The 20,767-nt window shown below is 43.6% G+C and overlaps 1 protein-coding gene across 1 annotated transcript; it reads left to right on the top strand.

The window, feature by feature from the left end:
- Positions 1–62: 62 nt before the first annotated feature.
- TMX2 (thioredoxin related transmembrane protein 2) lies at positions 63–17,260 on the top strand. The gene is made up of 8 exons (XM_060262229.1): positions 63–489; positions 1,808–1,868; positions 3,338–3,451; positions 3,853–3,929; positions 4,473–4,579; positions 6,951–7,016; positions 7,217–7,346; positions 16,156–17,260. The coding sequence occupies exons 1-8, from the start codon at positions 301–303 to the stop codon at positions 16,288–16,290; spliced, it is 879 nt and encodes a 292-aa protein (XP_060118212.1). The 5' UTR covers positions 63–300; the 3' UTR covers positions 16,291–17,260.
- The last annotated feature ends 3,507 nt before the right edge of the window (positions 17,261–20,767 follow it).

The raw sequence follows: 20,767 nt of genomic DNA, 5'->3' as shown, positions 1-20,767 counted from the left end.
ATTCTACTCTGATTGGTCCGCTGTTTAGCTAGTCAACGGCGCATTTGTAGCGACATCCTAACGTCAATATAGTGCGCCAGAGACGCGAATGCTCCAAAATCGTTTCCTTGTTTGTGTTCTGAGCAGCCAATGAAGAGGGTATAAAGCTGGCCAATAAAGACAAGCTATGCTTCATTAGTCCCACCTTTTATTTGATTGGTGTCATTGCTGGCCAATGAAATGAACACAAGCTAGGACGGTACATACTGGAGCATCATAGCGGAGGTGCAGCGCTGGAGGTTCGGTCAGTGGGAGGTGAAGATGGCGGTGCTAGCTCCTCTGCTCGCTCTGATTTACTCCGTACCTGGGATCTGCCGTTGGTTAGCCCAGCCTTATTACCCCCTCTCCGTCCTTCTCTCAGTTGCCTTCCTGCTAGTGCGGAAGGTGCCACCGTTATGTCAAGGGTTGCCCAGCCAGCGCGAAGATGGGAACCCCTGCGACTTCGATTGGGTGAGACTGCCCGTCTCCGCCTACTGTATTCCTGCCTCTTATTTCTCTTTCCCTTTTTGCCAGGAGCCTTCGCTGCTCCTCCGCTCCTAGAGGGATGATTTTATTTGCTTATATTGTTTAAAGTCCGCCTTTCTCAGTGAGACTCGAGGCGGATTGCGCAGTGTAAATTAAATTCGATTAACAAGATGAGACATCTATTAAACCATGTAATATCACTTCACTGCCTCCAGCGTGTCTACGGATCCCAGGAGGGCAATGCGGCAGGGTGGGTGTTCTATTCCCCTCTTATTTGTACTCAGGAAGTGGTGTGCACAGACTGTCTTTGGGCTCTTTGTCGCATAAGAACATAAGAGAAGCCATGTTGGATCAGGCCAACGGCCCATCAAGTCCAACTCAAAACTCATACTCTCTACAAGAGTACGAGTGCAGTGGTACCTTTCAAGACCAAAGGCACCACTGGATTCTAATTTTATTCTATTGCTTCAGACCAACACAGCTATCCGTCTAGATTTACGATGGTACAAGTGCAAGGCTGCTAGACTAACTAGCAATTTTTTTAAAAAATTCTCATATCAGGCACAAGTGACCCCAGACATGGCTTACTTGCACCGAAGCTACAGGTGTGGGGTTTTTCTCTTTGTCTCTCCCCCCCCACCCCATATGTTGTCTTGCAACAGTTCTCCAGTCAAAATCCTCAGTCATTTCTGCTCCCTGTTTAGGCAGCTCTTCTTGTGGCGAGGTCTGGCCTGCAGTCCAACTGGATTGACAGAAAGAAGGAAACCAGTCACTGGACAGCGGGCTGCTATTGATGTTTACCATAGTAGTGTTAAAATGGAGAAACCCACCCTTTCTGCAGCATTTCCCCCTTCTTTTCTTCCATGCACTAGGAGTATACAAAACTATAGCTTGGAAATGTTGTGTAAGCATTTTAAGTGGGAATCCTGTAGCTGCTGGAGAGGCTTATGTTGAAGGCCATTGTTCTAACTGGCTGCCTAGCTAACCCTTTCTCACTTCAGCTGTTTGCTTGAAGTTTTAACTTTGCCCTCATAGGTATGTTACAAAGTACCTTGTCCCTTGCTTTTTTGTGGTTCTTTTACATTTCAAGCAACTGCAAAATGGTGGGGGTTGTGTTCCTGCTTGAATTGACAGTATGGTTGAATGAAAAATTAAAGGGGAGTAATATGGGGTGTGGGGTATTTAAATTACATTTACTGAAATAGAAGGATAAGTGTGACATCTGTTTCAAGAGCATTTGGATCTGTTATATCCTTGCTGGGTGGCTCACCTTCTGTTTTTCGTCTTCCCCCTCCTGCCCCAGCGAGAAGTGGAGATCCTTATGTTTCTCAGTGCAATTGTGATGATGAAGAACCGCAGATCCAGTGAGTTACATGTATATTTGCCTTAGTATTTTTTTTGCAGTAAATACTTCTCCTGGAACTATAGAGATTTTCAGTGAGTGACCACTTTTGGAATAATCAAAAAACAACCTTCAGGCATGGCTTCCTTAGGGTGAAAGCTATTTACACATGTCATCTGATACAGGGAAATCAGTAAAACTCAAGCAGGGTGAGATTGTGATAAGTGGTTTATTTGATATACTAACTACTTAAAAGGTTTGAAAGGTTCTTGGATTAATGACCGCCAGGAAATTGTCCCTGTACCTCAATGATTATCTATGCATGCCTCCTTGAAGATGCCCTTGCTATATCAGAAAAGGTTTTAAAGGGAGAATTCAGCTTGTAGTGGTGAGTTACTATTCATATGCAGATAAAATACTAGACTTGGTCTCAATAGATTGAAAGTGGTCAGCTCACTAGAGGGCATTTGTTCCTTTAAAGCAGCTTGTGTACTGTTTTGTCTTGAATTGGCTGCTGATCCCAAGTTGTGAGTGAATCACTTAATTTGCTTAAATGGATCTTGTATTTAGTTGTAGTCTGCATAGGAATGTGACCCACTATCTCTTGAATTGCATACTGTTTCTTCTCCCTCCCCACTGTCCTTCTGTTTGTATCCTTGTATGTGTGTTTGTTAATTGATATTTCAAGATGGGTAACAGTGTTAATCTGTCTATAGAAGTAGAAACAGTCCTGTAGCGCCTTAAAGATCAACTATGTTTGTGGTATGGTATGAGCTTTTGTGAGTTACTGCTTACTTCTTAAGATCTGAAGAAGTGAGCAGTGACTCACAGCACTACAAATTTCATTAGTCTTGAAGGTGTTACTGCACTGTTACCCTTTTCTACTGTCAGTTGATAACATTTCATGAAGCTGAAGAATTGGGCTGTAGCTCACAAAAGCTTATGCCACAAGTAACAGTACAGCCCTGTGTGGTGTTATTTCAGACTTACCAGAGTAACAAAATAACAAAGCTACTACTCTGGAATTTCTCACTGTTTCTTTTGTTTCTTGGAGATTATCCAAGGTATGGAGGTCAGGGGGATAATGCCTTTGTGGGCCAAGCCTCGATATTTTATGGGTGAAGAACAATTTGAAGTTAATAGGGTCAAGGGAGGCAAAGAGATTGAAAGTTAGAAAAAAATGAAAAAAAATTGGGGTGGGGGGGCAGACATGAAAATGCAAACCTTTTGTTTGTTTGTATGGTGAATATTAGAAGCTTATCACACATGCCATAGAATACAAAACAGTATAATGTAAAAACAGTACACCATTATGTGGTAAAGGCCCTGCAATTATTTGAAGCATGGATTCTTAAATTTGTAGAGAAAGTATCTCCAAACTGCCAGGTTTGGGGTCTAGGCTTCAGACACAAGCATTTTGGGCCCATCCAAGTTGCAGGAAGAGCTCCTTGACTCATCAGTGTTATAACATCTTTCTTTCTGTGTCTCAAGTTACTGTGGACCAACATGTGGGAAATATCTTCATGTTCAGCAAAGTAGCCAATGTCATCCTTTTCTTCCGACTTGACATCCGGATGGGACTGCTCTACCTCACCCTCTGCATAGGTAAGATCCTTCAATGCAGGTGGCTGAGATTACACCACTTTTGCAGTTCCAGAGATCAGGAGTAAGATAATTAGATTCAAAATTTGCATTGCCTATTTAGACTCATAAGTCCCATCAGAGAAAATTGTTTGAAACATTACTCTGTATTTTCATCTTGTATGAATCAGCCTTGAGTTACCATAGAACAAACATCTTGGAATTCTTTTTTATTTGAACGATTTCATTATGGAATGTGTGTAAATTTGTGAAAATCAATGCATTTTACTCATCACATCCGTCATGAATGCTGTCATTTCAAAAGGATATATGCTAGTTGAACAATATCTCTTGGAGTGCTTTCATGAGTTGTTGATAGCATTTCAATATGCTGCTAAACCATGTTTCTTGGTGTGCATTTTCAGTGTTCCTGATGACTTGTAAGCCACCTTTATACCTGGGTCCTGAATACATCAAATATTTCAGTGATAAAACCATAGATGTGAGTATTGTATCTTCTGCACACCTATAAATGCCTGCTAAGATCTTAAGCTATACCTTGGTCTGCTTGAGGAGATTGCTGACAGATCTGCAGAGCAGGGGCTTTTTAGGCTAATACAATGAGTAAAGAAAAGGGTTTCACTGGTAATCTAAAAGGATAAAGAGAAGGCTGGTGGCTGGACATAACAGCAAGACCCTGCTAATGAACTCTTGCCATCTTGCTAAACTCTTGCTAAAGAACTCTTGCCTCCAGTGGCCATACACAAAGTCTGCTGTTGGAACAAGGGATGTCCAGCAGCACAAAATGACCATGGTCTGGCTCATATATTAGGATGTTACAGTGCTAACTGCTCTGCATGAGTCTTTTTTGTGGTGATCTTGGATGTGTTTTTGGATTGGAAGGGCTTGTTTGTATATGCATCCTTATATATGTTTAGTGTATGAATGGTTGTACATCATGATAGGTTAATTTTCCAATTTTTGCAAGAAGTATGTCTATCGCTAAAGCCCTTGGATGATAACAATTTGATTCCTCTCTTTACAGGAAGAACTAGCACGGGATAAACGGATTACCTGGATTGTTGAATTCTTTGCTAACTGGTCTAATGAGTGCCAATCATTTGCTCCCATCTATGCTGACTTGTCTCTCAAGTTAGTCCTTCCTTTTTTTATTAAACAACTGGAATAGTCCTGTGTCATAGCTCTGAGGCAAAGTTGGTGGCCAATGCCCTGGAATATAAGACATGTGGCTATTTTAAGTGCAAACACAATTCTTGCAATAGCATTCTAGTATACATACAGTATGGGGAAAGGAGTTTTGCCAGATTCTCAAAGTTGAAATTTAACACACCATTACTGAAGTGAGAGGGTGCAAGGGCTGGCTGGGCAGACATTCTCGCGCCTGTTTTCAGGGGGAGGAGGATGGCTTTTCCAGGGCTGTTTTTTCAGCCCAGGCTGTTCAGGATGAGAAGCTACTTGCACATCTTCCAGATTTGTAAATCGGGAGTAGCAGGGGGAAACCCCCACCAGAAATACATATAATAACCAAAATAAAAAAGTTGTGAATGCATGTGTTGGCTGTGCAGGTCAAATCAAACCCAAATTCTCTTTTTGTGTCTCCTCTTACATCGTGGAAGGGCTATTGTACTCAATCTGATATGGAACTAATGCTGTGCTGAATGATACTGAAATGAAGGTTAACATCCACATGGCAAAGATTGAATGGCTGCTGAAACAGAAGAGTGGACAACCATGTCCACAACAAATCAAGCACAATTCTTTAGGTGTGCTGAAACTGAGGTGTCAACAGTTTTCAGTGCCTTCATTGTTTCCCTTAAACTTAAACAATGTAAGGAGTTGCTCTCTTGTCTGTCTCTCTTTTCAGGTATTCCACAGAAAACAATTTGTTTACTAAATATAAGTAAAAAGCAACATCCCAATTCACACTATATAGAGCACTGCATATTTTTCTAGAGTGTAATTCTCTTTAAGGTTCCAAGCACAGGAACAAGCTCTGTGTAATACCTTCATTAGCTGGATGTTACAAATTTTCAGGGAAGATCAGAAAACATCATGGCCTGAGAAAATCTGCATTCTGCTCTTCTAGTTTTTCAAACTTTGCAACATCCAGCATGACGAAGAACTCTGGTGAGCTCAGATGATTGCACAGTGTTTTGTGTCAATGTGATCCTAACAAAATGTATTACATAGATTTTGTTTTTGGATTATACATGGACTAGTAGGACTGTACAATATTTGCTCCTTTGGAAATAAATTTTAAATATAAAGTAAACTAGCTTGGTTAGTTGCTTTACATTTCAGTGAACCTTGGAAAAGGCATGGAAGAAGGAGGAAAGAGATCTGCGGTGCAGTCCTGAGCTGAGTTACGCACTTTTAAATCCAGTGAAGTCTGTGGTCTGCTGATGGTTAGGATTGCACTGCTAGTACCTAAACTGGTAGTAGCTTATTTCTGCTGACTGGTGTTGTGTAACACTTCATAGTAGATTCTAGTAGCCCTACCAATCAGCTGAGCCATAGGCTTTTTATTACGCTAATAATGAAAGGAGGATTCTGACTTTAATAGCTTTGGACTTGAATAAAGTTACAGTTCAGTGGCACCTTTGAGAGCAACAAAGTTTTATTCAAGGTACGAGGTTTCATGTGCAAGCAGAGTTCTTCAGTGTGCTTCAGCAAACTTTATTCTGTTGCTTCAGAGAGCCCTGTGGTGCAGAGTGGTAAGCTGCAGTATTGCAGTCCAAGCTCTGCTCACGACCTGAGTTCGATCCTGGCGGAAGCTGGGTTCAGGTAGCCAGCTCAAGGTTGATTTAGCCTTTCATCCTTCTGAGGTCGGTAAAATGAGTACCCAGCTTGCTGGGGGTAAAGTGTAGATCAGGGGTGACCAACGGTATGTCTCCAGATGTTTTTTTTGCCTACAATTTCCATCAGCCCCAGCCAACATGGCCAATGGCTGGGGCTGATGGGAGTTGTAGGCAAAAAAAAACATCCGGAGAGCTACTGTTGGCCACCCCTGGTGTAGATGACTGGGGAGGGTAACGGCAAACCACCCTGTAAAAAAAAAGTCTGTGAAAACGTCATGTTGTGATGTCATCCAGATTCAGAAATGACTAGTTCTTGCACAGGGGACTACCTTTACCTTTATTGCTTCAGACCAACATGGCTACCCACCTGAATCAAGCTTTAGGCTAGGTATGAGCTGCAAGACACCTTTCCTGAAAAATCTTGTATCCACATAATGATGACCTGTAGTTAGTGTAAAAAGTTGTTTCAATTTTAGACCTAAGGAATAATCCTCTTTCCCTGGAAATATTGCATTAGGCCAGTTGCTGTTTATGGAGGCAGGTGCAGGTCTGCCTCTCAGTGAGTTCATGCCGACTCAGAGCAGTGGCTGAAATGGGAAAGAATGGTGAGATTGTGCTGTAATTAGCTGACAGTGCACGTCTAGGCTTCTTGAGGTTCTCCAAACTTTTCTAAGTGGTCTCTTATAATTGTTGTATTCTGCCAGGTATAACTGCACTGGACTGTGTTTTGGAAAGGTGGATGTGGGCCGCTACCCTGATGTTGCCACCAGGTGAGATATATTCAGAAGCTCTTGCTTTAGGAAACTTCTCAGGGGTGTGATGACTGGACAGGTGGAGAAGGCCAAAGTTGATGTGCCCTGTGTGGTGTGTAGTGCCATGAAGATTCCTCTTCCATTAGTGGGGGCAGTTATGGGGGAGGAGGTTGGCCATTCATTTGTTTTTGAACTTTGTACCAATTGTCTCTTCACAGGTACAAAGTCAGCACCTCTCCTCTTACCAAGCAGTTGCCCACCTTAATCCTTTTCCAGGGAGGGAAGGAGATGATGCGCCGTCCACAGATAGATAAAAAGGGACGAGCAGTCTCGTGGAACTTCTCTGAGGTATATTATTTAATAGATTTTTTTCCCCTCCCACTTTGCTATTTTAAAAAATCCAGCATTGACGCAGGTCGACACAGGAATTTTAGTATAAGTATGCCTTGTTAGGAGTTCTGTTGTAGGGATTCTTTTCCAAATGGTAGTCCTGACTGCAGGCACTGCTATAGTTGACAGGGCAACATGGTGGTGACCCTGATAGCATCGTTAAAACTAAGCAGTTGTCGTAGGAACACGAAATATATAGTTCAAATGATAGTGACTGAGGAATGACAATTCACATTCAGATGCAGTTCAAGTTCAAGATAGGAATACAGGTGTAGTTCTGTTTGAAGGATTTTTCAGTATATTGTAAACAAAACAAAAATGTTGTTCGGTCCTTTTATAAAGATTAATATAATCACTACAGTACATAATAAAGGACGTGGGCAGAGCAATTCTGTGCTGTGCCTTTGCTGCAGCAGCCAGCCGTGGGACAGCAGTGGGACCACTAGTCATCACCTTAAAGGGATAGTTATGTGGTGGCCAAATGGGAAAAAAGTGCCCCAGCAATGTTGCTGGGCAGTGCTGCAATGGTGTCTGTGGTGATTCCACTGCAGCATTCCACTCCAGTGTTATTGTGAGGTTGGGATGGCATAGACAGGGCAGGCAGGACCAATGGGAGTCACGAGTCAAGGTGACTGAGCCAAGCATCTGTCACTGGCAGGGGGTGGAGAGGAGCAGACCAGGAGAGTGATGATTCTCCTCTGCTGCACATCCTTGTTAAAGAGACCAGATCCCATTACAAGTGTCAGCCATCTTTCAGTAGGGAGGGGGCTGTCATCTGTTAGCCCTGTGGGCCCCCCAAGGTGGTGCTCAGCATACAGAGTGCATAGGGCCCCAGAGGGTGATGATGGACAAGAATGTGGATGTGAGGGTGCTCACTGCCAGCTGCAGCATCCAACAGGGTGCCTGCACTGTTGAGAGCATCTGTGCCAGCCCACGTGCCACCCCAGTTGGAGGCACAACAGGAGGAGGGGCAGGAGGCCAGGGAAGCAGTGATGGCATGCTGCTGGAGAGTCATCTGAAAGGGTGGCATGCATATCATTTGTGGCACCCATCACTAGTGCTGTGGGCAGCCGACACTGCCTAGTTACTGCTAGTGCTTGCCTTTGAACCCCTTATTTGCATACCCAAATATTCTCCAAGGTGGCCCTTGGGAGGCTTTGTAGGGCTGTGCTCTCTGATATTGACTCTATCCGCTGCGCAGCACTTTCAGCTATCAGTCAGATCTCACTGTGGTGGCGGGCCTTTATGCCAGCAGCTTTGTTTCACCATCCAATCCATTTCTCCTTGTCGAGCCATGCCAGCCCACCAGGGCCAGCCACCTTCCCCAGGGCTGTTCTGGAAGCAGTCATTCATGGTATTGCTGCCTAGGATGACTCCCATTTCCCTTCTTCCATGGGGTGAGTCGGCTGACCCACAACCCGATGCCAGTCCATCGTGTGTCTGTAGCTGGGGGAATGGCAGCCTGTCCCCTTGCCTTACCCTCCCACCCATCTGTGCCTGTTTCTGTGGCTGCAGTCTTGCCAGGGTGAAGCCCCTGCCCCTGTTGTGTCTATTGGGTTCTTGTTGCTTCAGCAACACTCTCCTCCTGCTCCCTTCCCAACAGATACCAACATTTCAGGTCGGCACAATGATTCAGCTTTATTAAAGATATCCAGGGACAATGGAGTGGTTCTCGTGGGATCACAGCACCTGCAACTAGTATCCTGCTCGGTCCTTTGTTACTAAGGTGCCTCCTCAAAGGCAAGGGGGAGGGAACGACCAGGTTGCTAGATGTGTCTGGGCACTTCTCTTGCAGCATGAGCACTTGATGGTGTTTCGGATGCACGGCTGGGATATCCCCTCTCCCTGTTGGATCAGCAGCTGTATGGGCCAAAACAGATGATGCAGCAGCTGGCAACATTCTGTCATGGCAGAACTGCCATTAGCAGTTTCATAGGGGTCTCCATGAGGCAAAAGGAGTGCCCCATCTGGCACTCCAGTACCTCAAGGGGGGGGGCCCAGGTGAAGGTTCTTGCACCCTCCACCTGAGTTGGCATCCTGTTGGCACCTCCCTGTAATGGAAGAGAAATGGCGTTAGCACTATTCAGGGCATACTTCTCCTGGACTGAAAGGGTATGGCCAGCACATAGGTTGGTGATGCTTGCTAGCTGCCGCAGGGTTTTGACCTGGGGAAGTGTTGCCACCTGGCTAGTTCACAGCCATCACAGTGCCAGCAGCTGCCTGGTATGTGGCATCCATGTTTGTGTGAAGACCTATTGCTCACCCACATGGCTGCTGGGTTCAGGAGGGGGAGATGCTGTGTCCAGTGTGGTTTGGTGGCATCACGGTACGCCCAGGAGAAGTATGGGAGCCTTGCTTACCTATTCATATGCAGCTGCTCCTTAGAATCCCAGAGGAGGGCCTGGTGCACCTGTGGGGGCTGAAATCTGGGAGAGGTCAGCCACAAAGTGTGGGCTTTGCTCACCCTGTGGTGTATTCCCCCCAGTTGCTCTCCCAGCAGCACTAGGTATCTTGTCTGTGATGTGCCTGCCACCAGAGCGCATGTACACTTGCACAGCAGAGAGCTGTCAGACAGCATTCCATATCCTGCACACTACCTCTGCACTGGGGGGGAGCTTCTGCAACCATTTGTAGGGTTGGGAGGCATAATTGGACCCTGAGTGCAGCCAGAGCAAGGGAGTGTGCTGACTGAGTGAGAATGTAGTTGGTATCCTGAGCCTGCTTGGGTGTGGCGGCAGCTGTGTGGGGAAGACTGAATTTGAAGTTACCATGGATGCCAATGGCTGACAATGCCATCCTTGCTGGCACAACTTTGTGCCTGCTCAGAGGGGCATTCCCATGCTGAAAATACTTTAGAAACCGCCTAACCGCTGCCATGCCCCCTGGAATGCCCATAGGCAGCAGGGTTTGTGCCATCGCCCCACTGGTGTGCAGCTGTGGCACTCCTACGGCAGTGGGACTCAGCTCTGCAGCACCCTGCTCCAATGTAAACTTCCCATACACTGACATAACTCAAGAGTTACACCAGTATATGGGTTTATCAGGTCACTATTCTGATATAGCCAGATTTCTCTGTAGAACTACGTTATTTTTTATTTTGTTTTCAAATACAATACAGAAGAACACTACGGAGCCTTTTTGAACACAGCTGCAGTTTGAAACATTCCCTTGTCACTTAACAGTGTTAACTCTTTAATGCTGATACGCAAATAAATATTCCTTATGTACACCCAGCCTGAAGGAAGCTATAAAAATGTACTAAATTGAATTTTAGAAAAACCTCACCTGTTTTGTATAATTATAAACATAATTAAAACTTTAATGTTTTAGTTTTAAGTTCATACATATTTAAGGATTCTGTGTGTGTTTGCATGCATGCACCCAGACATACTGGTCACGACTCACCACATCAGCCATTGGCCTGTCAACTGCTACTCAAGTTTTGTTGCCTTCCATTGGTTGAGTCCACTCCTCTCTCCTGCTACTGTTGCCTACCCACTCTCTGTGGCATTCAGCAGAGAAAGTAGGCAGTAGCAGCAAGGAGACAGCAAAGAGATGGGGAACAAAGGGCAGATGACTACTCAGGTGAACAGGTGGGCAAGCCTTCTCCTTGAAATGTGACTAGGCAGCAAGGCCTGGCCCCCACCAGGAGTGTTTCATCAGAGGCCACACTGACTGCCTCTTTCCTGTCACTTCTTCCTTCCCTCCTACCTTCAGCCTTAACCCAGGACAGATGAGGATTGGGCTACTGCTAGGCAACAAAACTTGGTTTTGTCAGTAAAAGGTGGAAGCCCTTTCCAGGCCTATTTTGGCCTTTGAGGGAGAACTCATTGGGGCCAGTCCTGACTAGGGTTGCCAGTTTCAGGTTGGTGGGAAATTCCTGGCGATTTTATGGTGGAGTCTAAGAAAGCCAAAGTTTGGGGAGCGGAGAGGCCTCAGCTGAATAAAATGCCAGAGTCCACTCTCCAAAGCAGTTATTTTCCCTAGGGGGAGAGAGATCTGTTGTCTGGAGTTCAGTTGTGATACCAGGAGATCTTCAGGCTCCACCTGGAGGTTCGCTACACTAAGCCTGGCTGCTTGCTTCTGTTCAGTAGCAGCCCCCCCATGACAGCCAGTATAGCATAGGAGTTAGCGCTTCAGAGCAGGGTCTGCTAGGCTCAGGTTCTCGCTATGGAAGCTGGCTGGGTGATTTCAGCCCAGTCATAGACTTTCAGCTCAGCCAACCTCACAGGGTTCTACTGCAGATCAAAAAGAGAAGAGGCGAATAATGTAAGCTGCTTTGGACCTCACTGGGGAGAAAGACTGTCCTTTTCCTAAATAGAGGCTTCAGAGAAGGGGAAGGAGATGGAAAGCTGAAGTCAGATCAATTTCCCTAGAGCAGGAGTGTCAAACTCATTTGTTATGAGGGACGGATCTGACATAAATGAGACCTCTTTGGGCTGGGCCATGTGTGTCATAAAATGTATTGCCAGGTCGCGGAGAGATAAACTTTATAAAGGACACAGACAAACACAAAGATTTTTTTAAATCGTAAAATAAAATACGCTTAAAAGATTAGCACTGTTGCAATATATTGTTTATTTAACAGTTTCTGATAACTGATACCTCTTGCTCTGAATTATTGCATCAAAATCTGGAGACAATGTCTGTGCTGTAGCAATCTTGAGTATGCTGTTCAGGTGTGTGTCTGTAAGCTGCAAACCTACTTTTGATTGAGTGACATTCATTACAGAAATCTCATGGTCAGTGCTTTGAGCCTAAGACCCAGGGGAAAACATGAAATGGGTGGGTATTGAGAGCTTTTGTACATAAGTTGCTTCGTGTGCTGGTCAGCCAGTGGAGAAAATAGAGGCTTTGCTCTGTAGCGCCGGTGTGATTGAGCAAGCCTGGCAAAGCAAGCTATGTTGCAGAAGGAGGCAAGAGGAAGAGAAGGAAGCAGATGACAGTGAGTTGCTCCCGGGCCTGATAGCCTTCTGGGGGCTGCATGTTTGATACCCCTGCCCTACAGAAAACAGCCACCTTGTGGTGCATGCCCTATGGAATACCATAAAACAACCGTGCCAGGCAAAAAACCCCAGATCATGCCACAAGCTCTCAATGATGCTAAAAGCCACAAGGCTGAATAGGACAGGAAAAGGTAACAACAGTGCACTGCAAATAAAAGGAATGCTGAGCTTCAGCGTCTACGTGACCATCATCTCCCCCCCCCCTCATAATTATTCTTCCTTATCCCCATTCTGAGCCTCTTTCAGGGCTTTGAGATACCACAGGGACACAAACACATGTGCACGGGGAAGCCAGCATCTGTTTCAGCTGCAGGATGGGATGAAAGACAAGGGTTGGGACAGCAAGGTGGGTGAGAAGACAGCAAGGATAGGGGGATGAGTGAATGTCACTAGTGGGGGGAGTAGTGGGGTGCCATTGTTGTGGGGTAGTTGAGAGGAAGAGGTTGTTGGGGGTAGTTGGAGTGTGGGTGGCTGGTAAGGCACCAAGGGTCGCGGCGGGGGGAGTGAATGCCTTCACTTTGGTGGATAGGTGGGAAGACAGCAAGGGGGGGGGGGTACTCACCCAGAGCCTCTTTCGAGAGCCCGTTGTATTTTTCCCACAACGGACCTTATTTCTAGTACCTATGTAATATTCTGCTTGGAAATTTCCAACAGCAGTCAGTGAAATAAAGTGCATATTACAGAATGGAAAGCATAAAGTGAATGAGACATGATAGCAAACTGATGTAATAGTCAACATAACTTATTGCCGATGTGCTACTAGGTTTATTGAATGTCACTGAAATGGAAAAAAAGAACTAATTCAAAGGGACCCACATACTAAAAAATGTGTATGTATGATTTGACGAAAAAAGGGACCCCTGTCGGTAAACGTGTCATATATACAGACAAAATTAGGATCATATAGAAAAGCAGGATTATACATAGAAAAACTACAATTGTAAAGTTGCTGTTGTGTTGTACTGTTCTACATTCCTCATCTAGGAACATGATTAATAAAATTGGTTAAAAGCCATATATCTAACATTTTAAACTATTAATCAACCCCACATCCTTGCATAACAGCTTAGAGTTCCACTTTATTAAAAGGCTGTGAAATAATTTTAATATTTTTTTCAGTGACAAAAAACTGCAATTTCATATATTTCCCCTTTACCTACAAAATATTCAACAGGTGTTTTTTCTGTAGTCATAGTTCCTATATAAGAGTGACGTTCCACTACATAAGTTCTAGTAGAGCAGATATTCATGTGATAAAATATGACGTGTTTAGTATTACAGACAGAGATATTCTACAGCTCCAACTCGCAGTGATCTTGTAGATCGTCAAAACAATTATTATTTCAACTTTTATACTGCCCTCCCCACAGAGCGAGCTCAGAGCGGTGTACAACAGATTACGTCAAAAATATTAAAACCCATCTACTAATCTAGGTATACACATAAAATACAAAAGTCATTAAAAGCATACAAATATCATAGAGAAATCATAAAACCTATCTGGCACCACAGAATAAATTTATTTATTTATTTTCCATTTATAGCCTGCCCGCCCCCCAAGCAGGCTCAGGGATATAATGACCCCCGGAGACAAGGGGAAGAGTGAGAATGCAACTGATTGCTCTTAAAAGCCATTGCTGTGCTTTACAGTATGCTTGGTGGAACATCTGCCTTACAGGCCCTGCAGAACCGTAACAAGTCCTGCAGAGCCCTGGTGTCATTTGTCAGAGAGTTCCATCAAGTCATAGCCAGGGCTGAGAAATTCCTGGCTCTGGTTGAGGACAGCTGGATACTTTGGGTCAAGAACTTCTAGCAGATTTTGTTCTCCTGAGTGCAGCACTCTCCGGGGGACATACCAAGAGAGGCAGTTCCGCAGGTAGGTTGGTCCCTGACCGCTTAGGGCCTTGAAGGTCAGGACCTGACCCGGTACTCAATCTAGAGTCAATGCAGCTGATGAAGCACAGGTTGGATATGTGCAGTCAGTGGTGTCCCCATAAGGACACAGGCCACTGCATTCTGGTTCCTTAACAGTTTTAGTTTTTTTTTAAGCAGTTCAAACTTAGGTATTAAGCTTTAATATCAGTGTCCTAAAAATTCTAACTGGGTAACCTCTAGTTGAGTTTTTAAAATCTTTTTTTGAATATGATGCTCATGTAGCGTTAAGTTTCTTTTAATTCTCAAATATTGGCCTTATGGAAGATTGCTATATAATTTAGCAGGGTCAAAATAGGTGTATAAGAGAGCCAGTTTGGTGTAGTGGTTAAGTGCGTGGGCTCTTATCTGGGAGAACCGGGTTTGATTCCCCACTCCTCAACTTGCACCTGCTGGAATGGCCTTGGGTCAGCCATAGCTCTTGGAGAGGCTGTCCTTGAAAGAGTAGCTGCTGCAAGAGCCCTCTCAGCCCCACCCACTTCACAGGGTGTCTGTTGTGGGGGGATAAGATACAGGAGATTGTAAGCTGCTCTGAGTCTCTGATTCAGAGAGAATGGTGGGGTATAAATCTGCAATCCTTCTTCTGTTACTGAAGTCCTTTTCAGTGATTAACTTGCAATTAATCACTGAAAAGGGTTCTGGTCCAGATTGTGTGTTATAGAATCTTCCAAGGGGCTCATGAATAAGTCAGCTAAATCAGGAGCAAAAAGAATGCCCATTCCTATGTTTCTTGTGCAGTAACAGAACTGGCTAGCAAACCTGAGACTCTCTCCTCCCCCACCCTTTAAAGTAAGTCAGCTCCATTAAAAATATATAGGCGGTTTCAATTTGTTACAAGAATCCAGAATAGATTCAAGCACCATATGCTCCTTCTCATGAGGGATACTTGTATAGAGGGAATTGACTCCTTTAAAAAGGTCAAAACAGTCTCCAGTGAAATTATTTTGCCTTCTGTAATGGAAAAGACATCTTTAGTATCCTTAACACAGGAAGGTGATTTAATGAGAGCTTGTCATAAAAAGGAACCCATATACTGAGGCAAAGGTTCCAATACTGAATTGAAACCCAAAACAATAAGTTGGCCAGGTGGTGTAAATCCTGGTTTAAGTATTTTAGGAAGCATGTGCCAGACCAGAATTTGAGGTTGTAAATTAATTAAAATGTTTGAGGTGGACATTTTAACTGGAGCCTCATTGGCAGCTGTTGTAATGATATAAGAAATATTATCTGTAGGGTCTTTAGATAGGGGTACATGCCATATAGTATCTTGTAACTGTCTAAAGCAGTGTTTCCCATTTGCAGGGTCGTGGCCCAGTACTGGGCCACACAAGCCTCAATAGCTGGTCACCAGGGGTGGCCCGACAGCCCCTCCCCCCTCTATTTATCTTCGGCACTGCATGCTCCAGCCCCTTCCCCCCATGCTGCTGCTAACTGTAACACACTCTGAGCATCCTCCAGCCGGAGGACGCTAAGAGTGCTACAAAAGCTATGTGCTGGCCAGAAGTCCTCCCCCGTCCCTCTCTGATGTACAGAAACATCAGAGAAGGACGGGGAAAGCTCCTGGCTGGTGTGCAGTCTCTGTATCACTCCCTGAGCATCCTCCGCCCAGACCACGGGGAAAAAACCAGGCCACGGGGAGAGGGGGAGTTTGGGAAACCCTGGTCTAAAGGGAGAATGAGACCCAGCAAACTGGGTGACCACCTACATGTAAATCAGATGCTCTACCTCTAAGCCATGGGTCTTCCAGATAAGGATGTGAGTCTTGTACTGAACATGTGGGGAAGGATATGAGACTGCCACTAAGCAATGCTGGTTTGTGTCTGCCACAGGAGAATGTGATTCGGGAGTTCAACCTCAATGAGCTGTTCCAGAGGGCGAAGAAAACACCTAAGCAGAGTGAAGAAATCTCCGAGGAGCAACCTATTGCAACTGAGCTCAACGGAGAGACTAAAAAAGATAAATAGAACCCACTGGACTGAACTGTGTGTTCCTTGCCATTTAATTTCCCTTTTTTTTTTCATTTCCATTTTAACCCCCCGTCATGAGTCACCAGGCATTTGCCTCTACCCAGCAGCACGAGATGTATTTAAAAATAATGATTCTCCCTACTGGTCCTATTTGTTGCTTCTCTGATTTTTTGTTGTTGTTGTTTTGGTGCGTGTTGGGGGGTGGTTTCCTGATTCTTTTTCCAGAACAATCTGGAGCTCGCTTTGAGGAGCTGATTAGAATAGTTAAGAGGAGTTATCTCCCATTATGGATATTATATAACGTTTTGTTTTTCAAGACGAGTTGAAAGATTCTGCAAATGAATAGAGGCTGTGGAAAGAAGCAACACTTTTAGTTGCAGTGGAGCCCTATCTCCTGTTCACCAGTGATGCTAAGATCTTCCATTAAACAAACATTGCCAGTTTTGACCAATTCTGCAGTCAAAACTGACACTTAGGTCCTATTGATTTTATTTTCTCCGGAGTGATCTTTCCGGTTGGAGATACTTAGAAATTTATCATTGGTAGGTTTCATTACCCATTAACACTTTGTAACAGCAGAAATCCTGATGGTGTCTCTTTTCATCATTAGGGGTTTAAATCCTTGAGTGCCAGAAATTGAATGCTAGCTGAGCCTGAGCATGCTGCTGTGCCAGAGACTAGGCTGCTGCCTAGTCTTAAAGGACCTCCTGAATCAGCGGCTGCCAGCATAGAGTAACCTGTTCATGTGTGGGCCAGGGAGTTTTGTACTGTGCTGGTAGCTGCCCCTATTGCCTCTAATGTGCAAAGTATGGGGCAGTGACTTATAGAGATGTTAACGTTGTGTCATTGTTAATATGAGGAGTTTAGTCATAAGCTCCTTTTTTTAACCATGCTCACATTTTAGTTTTCAGATTCTATTAATGGTTTTCTACATATGTCTCTAATAAATTGGGAATGTTATTTATCAGTGTGCTGCTGTTTTCTGAGTTACAATATAACTGGTACCAGTGCTGTATCGCACAAATGCAGGTTTCCAGGGTTTGGATCCTATGGAATACTTCTGCTTCCAGAAAGCATTTCTTTTTTCCTGGGACCGAGTGATGCCCAGGAACTGCATGAGTGAATAGACTGAGGTCCAGACCAGGAGTGAGTCTTGAGGTGGGGATTGGTTATAATCATCCCCTCCTCTGTTTGTGAAAATCTTCTACGGCAGTGCTTCTCAACTGGTAGTATGCATGTCACAGAAGCAGTCTAGGTGAGATGTAGTGTTTATTATGCAAATACTAAGAATTCCTTCTGTTGAGGCTCATGTCCACCTGCGCACGTGATTTGCCATCTTCTCTCAACTTTTCCTGCCGCAAATTATCTGTGATTTCAAGAATGCTGGTAGTAGCTTTGAACACTTGGCATTTCTCCTGATCTCCCATTCTCCCTGTCCAGGAGCAAGTGTCTTTGTATCACTTCCTGTCAACACTCCTGCCAGGAATTATCCATTCTGCTTCTGTCATTTTTTATGTCCTTAAGAACAAAAGAAGTCCTGCTGGATCAAACCAACTATCCATCTAGCCTAGCATCCTGTCTATCACAGTGGCCAACTATTTTCTCAGCGGCTGTGTGATGGGAAATATACGTTGAATTCAGAGGTTTGGAGTGGCAATAATTGGAGTCGAGGCTTAAGCTTATCAAAAGAAGTAAAGTTTACTAGAAAACATCAGGATAGGGTACTTGGGATAAAAAAAAACAATTTAGCATACCAGCTAGTCTAAGTATGTGTGTCCTCTACATGGCTACATCTAACAGTTCTTCTTCCCAAAGAGCATTTCGCCAGGAAGAAGAGCAATTCAGCTTGCATACAAGATCAAAGCATTTCACACCTAACAGCTTTTCTGACCAATGCTGTGTTTACATCTTTCACGGGTAAAGAAGACTCAGCTCACAATTGGGTTTAGGTTACAATACATCACTTCCTCTATCAGGTAAACAGTTAACTCTATAATAGCTGGAATGTGCATAGCTTGTATTCTAACAAACCCCTTCTCAAGTTATGTAACATTTCAGTCATTAGCAATTTCTATCAAGTTCATACTTTCACGTAGTTGTTCAAACTTCAGTCTGTCAAGCGGCTTCGTCATGATGTCATTTCTTCAGTAGGGCAGTATTGTAATTCAATCAGTCCTTTAATCATCTCTTGCACAAGTAAACACTTGATGACAATATGTTTGTTGTCTAGCTTTATGTTCTCAGCTTTGCATATGTTTATGCATGCTTGGTTGTCTTCAAACATGAGTACTGGTTTAGGTTCCTCTATTCCAAATTCCTTAAGAAGAAAAATAATCCATTCCAGTTCATTGCATGCCCTTTGAGCAGACACACATTCAGCTTCAGCAGTAGATTGAGCTACAATCTTTTGTTTCTTAGTGTTCCAGTCAATCACACTATCTTCATAGAAGAATATATTTCCACTTGTTGATTTTCCATCTCCTTCATTTCTCCCATAGTTGGCGTCCATGTAGACTACTAGTCTTGGGTTGTCACATGCTGAAATTAGTAATTTGTAGTCAGCAGTCTCTTTATGGCATTCCAATCTGGTAATATAGTGAACTTGTGAACTTTTCTTTCTACGCAAGATTCCAACAGCAGTAGAAATATCTGGTCTCGAGATTCTGTTTAAGTACAGTAGTTTTCCAGTTGCTTCTCTATACTCACGATTGTTTTCAAGCAATTTTCCTTCTTTCAAAGTTAAGTATGCTGGATCAAGTGGTGTACTAATGTTTCCATGTTTCTTTATTCCCATGGATTGAACAAAGTCCATAATTTTGTGGTTTTGGTTCAGCAGAAAACGTCTGTCTTCAGCTCTTTCAATTTGTATTCCAAGGTAATGTTTTATGTCTCCCAGTTGTTTGACTGCCACATCTTTATTTAGCTCATCAGCAATTTCTTTGATGTCCTTCTTGTTGTAGCAACATAAAATCAGATCGTCAACGTAAGACAATATGTCCTGGTATTGTCCATTTTTTAGTCTTGTAAACAAACAGGGTTCTGATTTCCCTTGTTGAAATTCTTGCTTCTTTAGTAGTTCTGTCAGCTTATCCGACCAACCTCTTGCGGCTTGTTTTAATCCATAAATTCCTTTTTGAAGTTTACACACAAGTTTTTCCTTTCCAGAGTCTTCAGATCCTTCAGGTTGTTCCTTGTAGATTTCCTCTGTTAAGTCTCCATTGAGGAAAGTTGTTTTAATGTCCACGTGTTCAACTTGCATGCCTTTGGAGGCTGCAATTGTTAGAAGTATTCTGAACGCAACATGACTTATGACAGGTGCAAAAGTCTCTGTATAGTCAATTCCTTGTTCTTGCCTGTATCCTTTTGCTACTAAACGTGCTTTGTATCGATCCACACTTCCATCAGGATTGTATTTTACTTTAGTATCCATTTACAACCAATAGCTGTTCTTTCAGGAGGTAAGTTTGCAAGTGTCCAAGCTTGCTTGTCATGTAAAGACTTCATTTCATCATTCATTGCATCCATCCATTTCTTTCTTTCTGGATCTGGTAGTTGATTTATTTATCTCCCAAGTTGAGGGTTCTTTGACAGGTTGTACTGTTGCACAAATTCCAAGTCTTGGCGGTGGTATGCCTTTGTTGCTCCTTGCTGACTTTCTCACAGTAACTATGGTTGTCTCTGCTTCTCTTGGACTTCCTGCTTCCCTTTCTGATTCATTGCTTTCTTGTGAAAGTGGACCTGCCTGCTCACAGGTGGTCTCTGCAGGTTCCCAAATAGCAAATTCACTGAAGGTAAGATCCTCTATAGGATTCTGTACTGTGGATTCAGCTTGCATAGGAGCTTGCAAAACACTGTTGCCATCTATATATACCACATTGCATTCTTTGACAGTATATGCATTAGGGTCTAAGATTCTGTATCCTCTTCCACCATTAGCATAGCCCACAAGAATACCAAGTTCTGCTCTGGGGTCTAGTTTGCCCCTTTTCTCCTTAGGTATAAACACGTATGCTTTGCAACCAAAAGGTCTTAAATGTTTCAAACCGGGTCGTTTGCCATACCAAATCTCAAACGGTGATTTATTAGTTACTTTGGATGGAATTCTGTTATGCAAATAAACTGCAGTATTTACAGCTTCACCCCATGTATAATCTGGCAGTCCAGATTGTATTAGCATTGATCTGGCCATTTCCATAATTGTTCGGTTAGGTCTCTCAGCTGCACCATTCTGCTGTGGTGAATAGGGTGTAGTAGTTTTATGTTGAATGCCTTATTGTTCCATAAACCTTTGGAACTCACTGCTTCTGTTCAGTTCCATTGTCTGTGAACAATACTTCTGGAACTTTACCAGATTTATTTCTCACAGCAGCAACATAGGATTTAAATTTGTCAAAGACTTGATCTTTGCTTTTAATTAAGTAGACATAGACATATCTTGACTTAGCTTCTATAAACGTTAAAAAGTACCTGCTTG

This window comes from Heteronotia binoei, chromosome 21 (assembly GCF_032191835.1).
Source record: "Heteronotia binoei isolate CCM8104 ecotype False Entrance Well chromosome 21, APGP_CSIRO_Hbin_v1, whole genome shotgun sequence".
Classification (NCBI taxonomy): Eukaryota; Metazoa; Chordata; class Lepidosauria; order Squamata; family Gekkonidae; genus Heteronotia; species Heteronotia binoei.
Note: the sequence above shows the minus strand (reverse complement) of the source record. Positions and strands in the feature narration are given on the sequence as shown.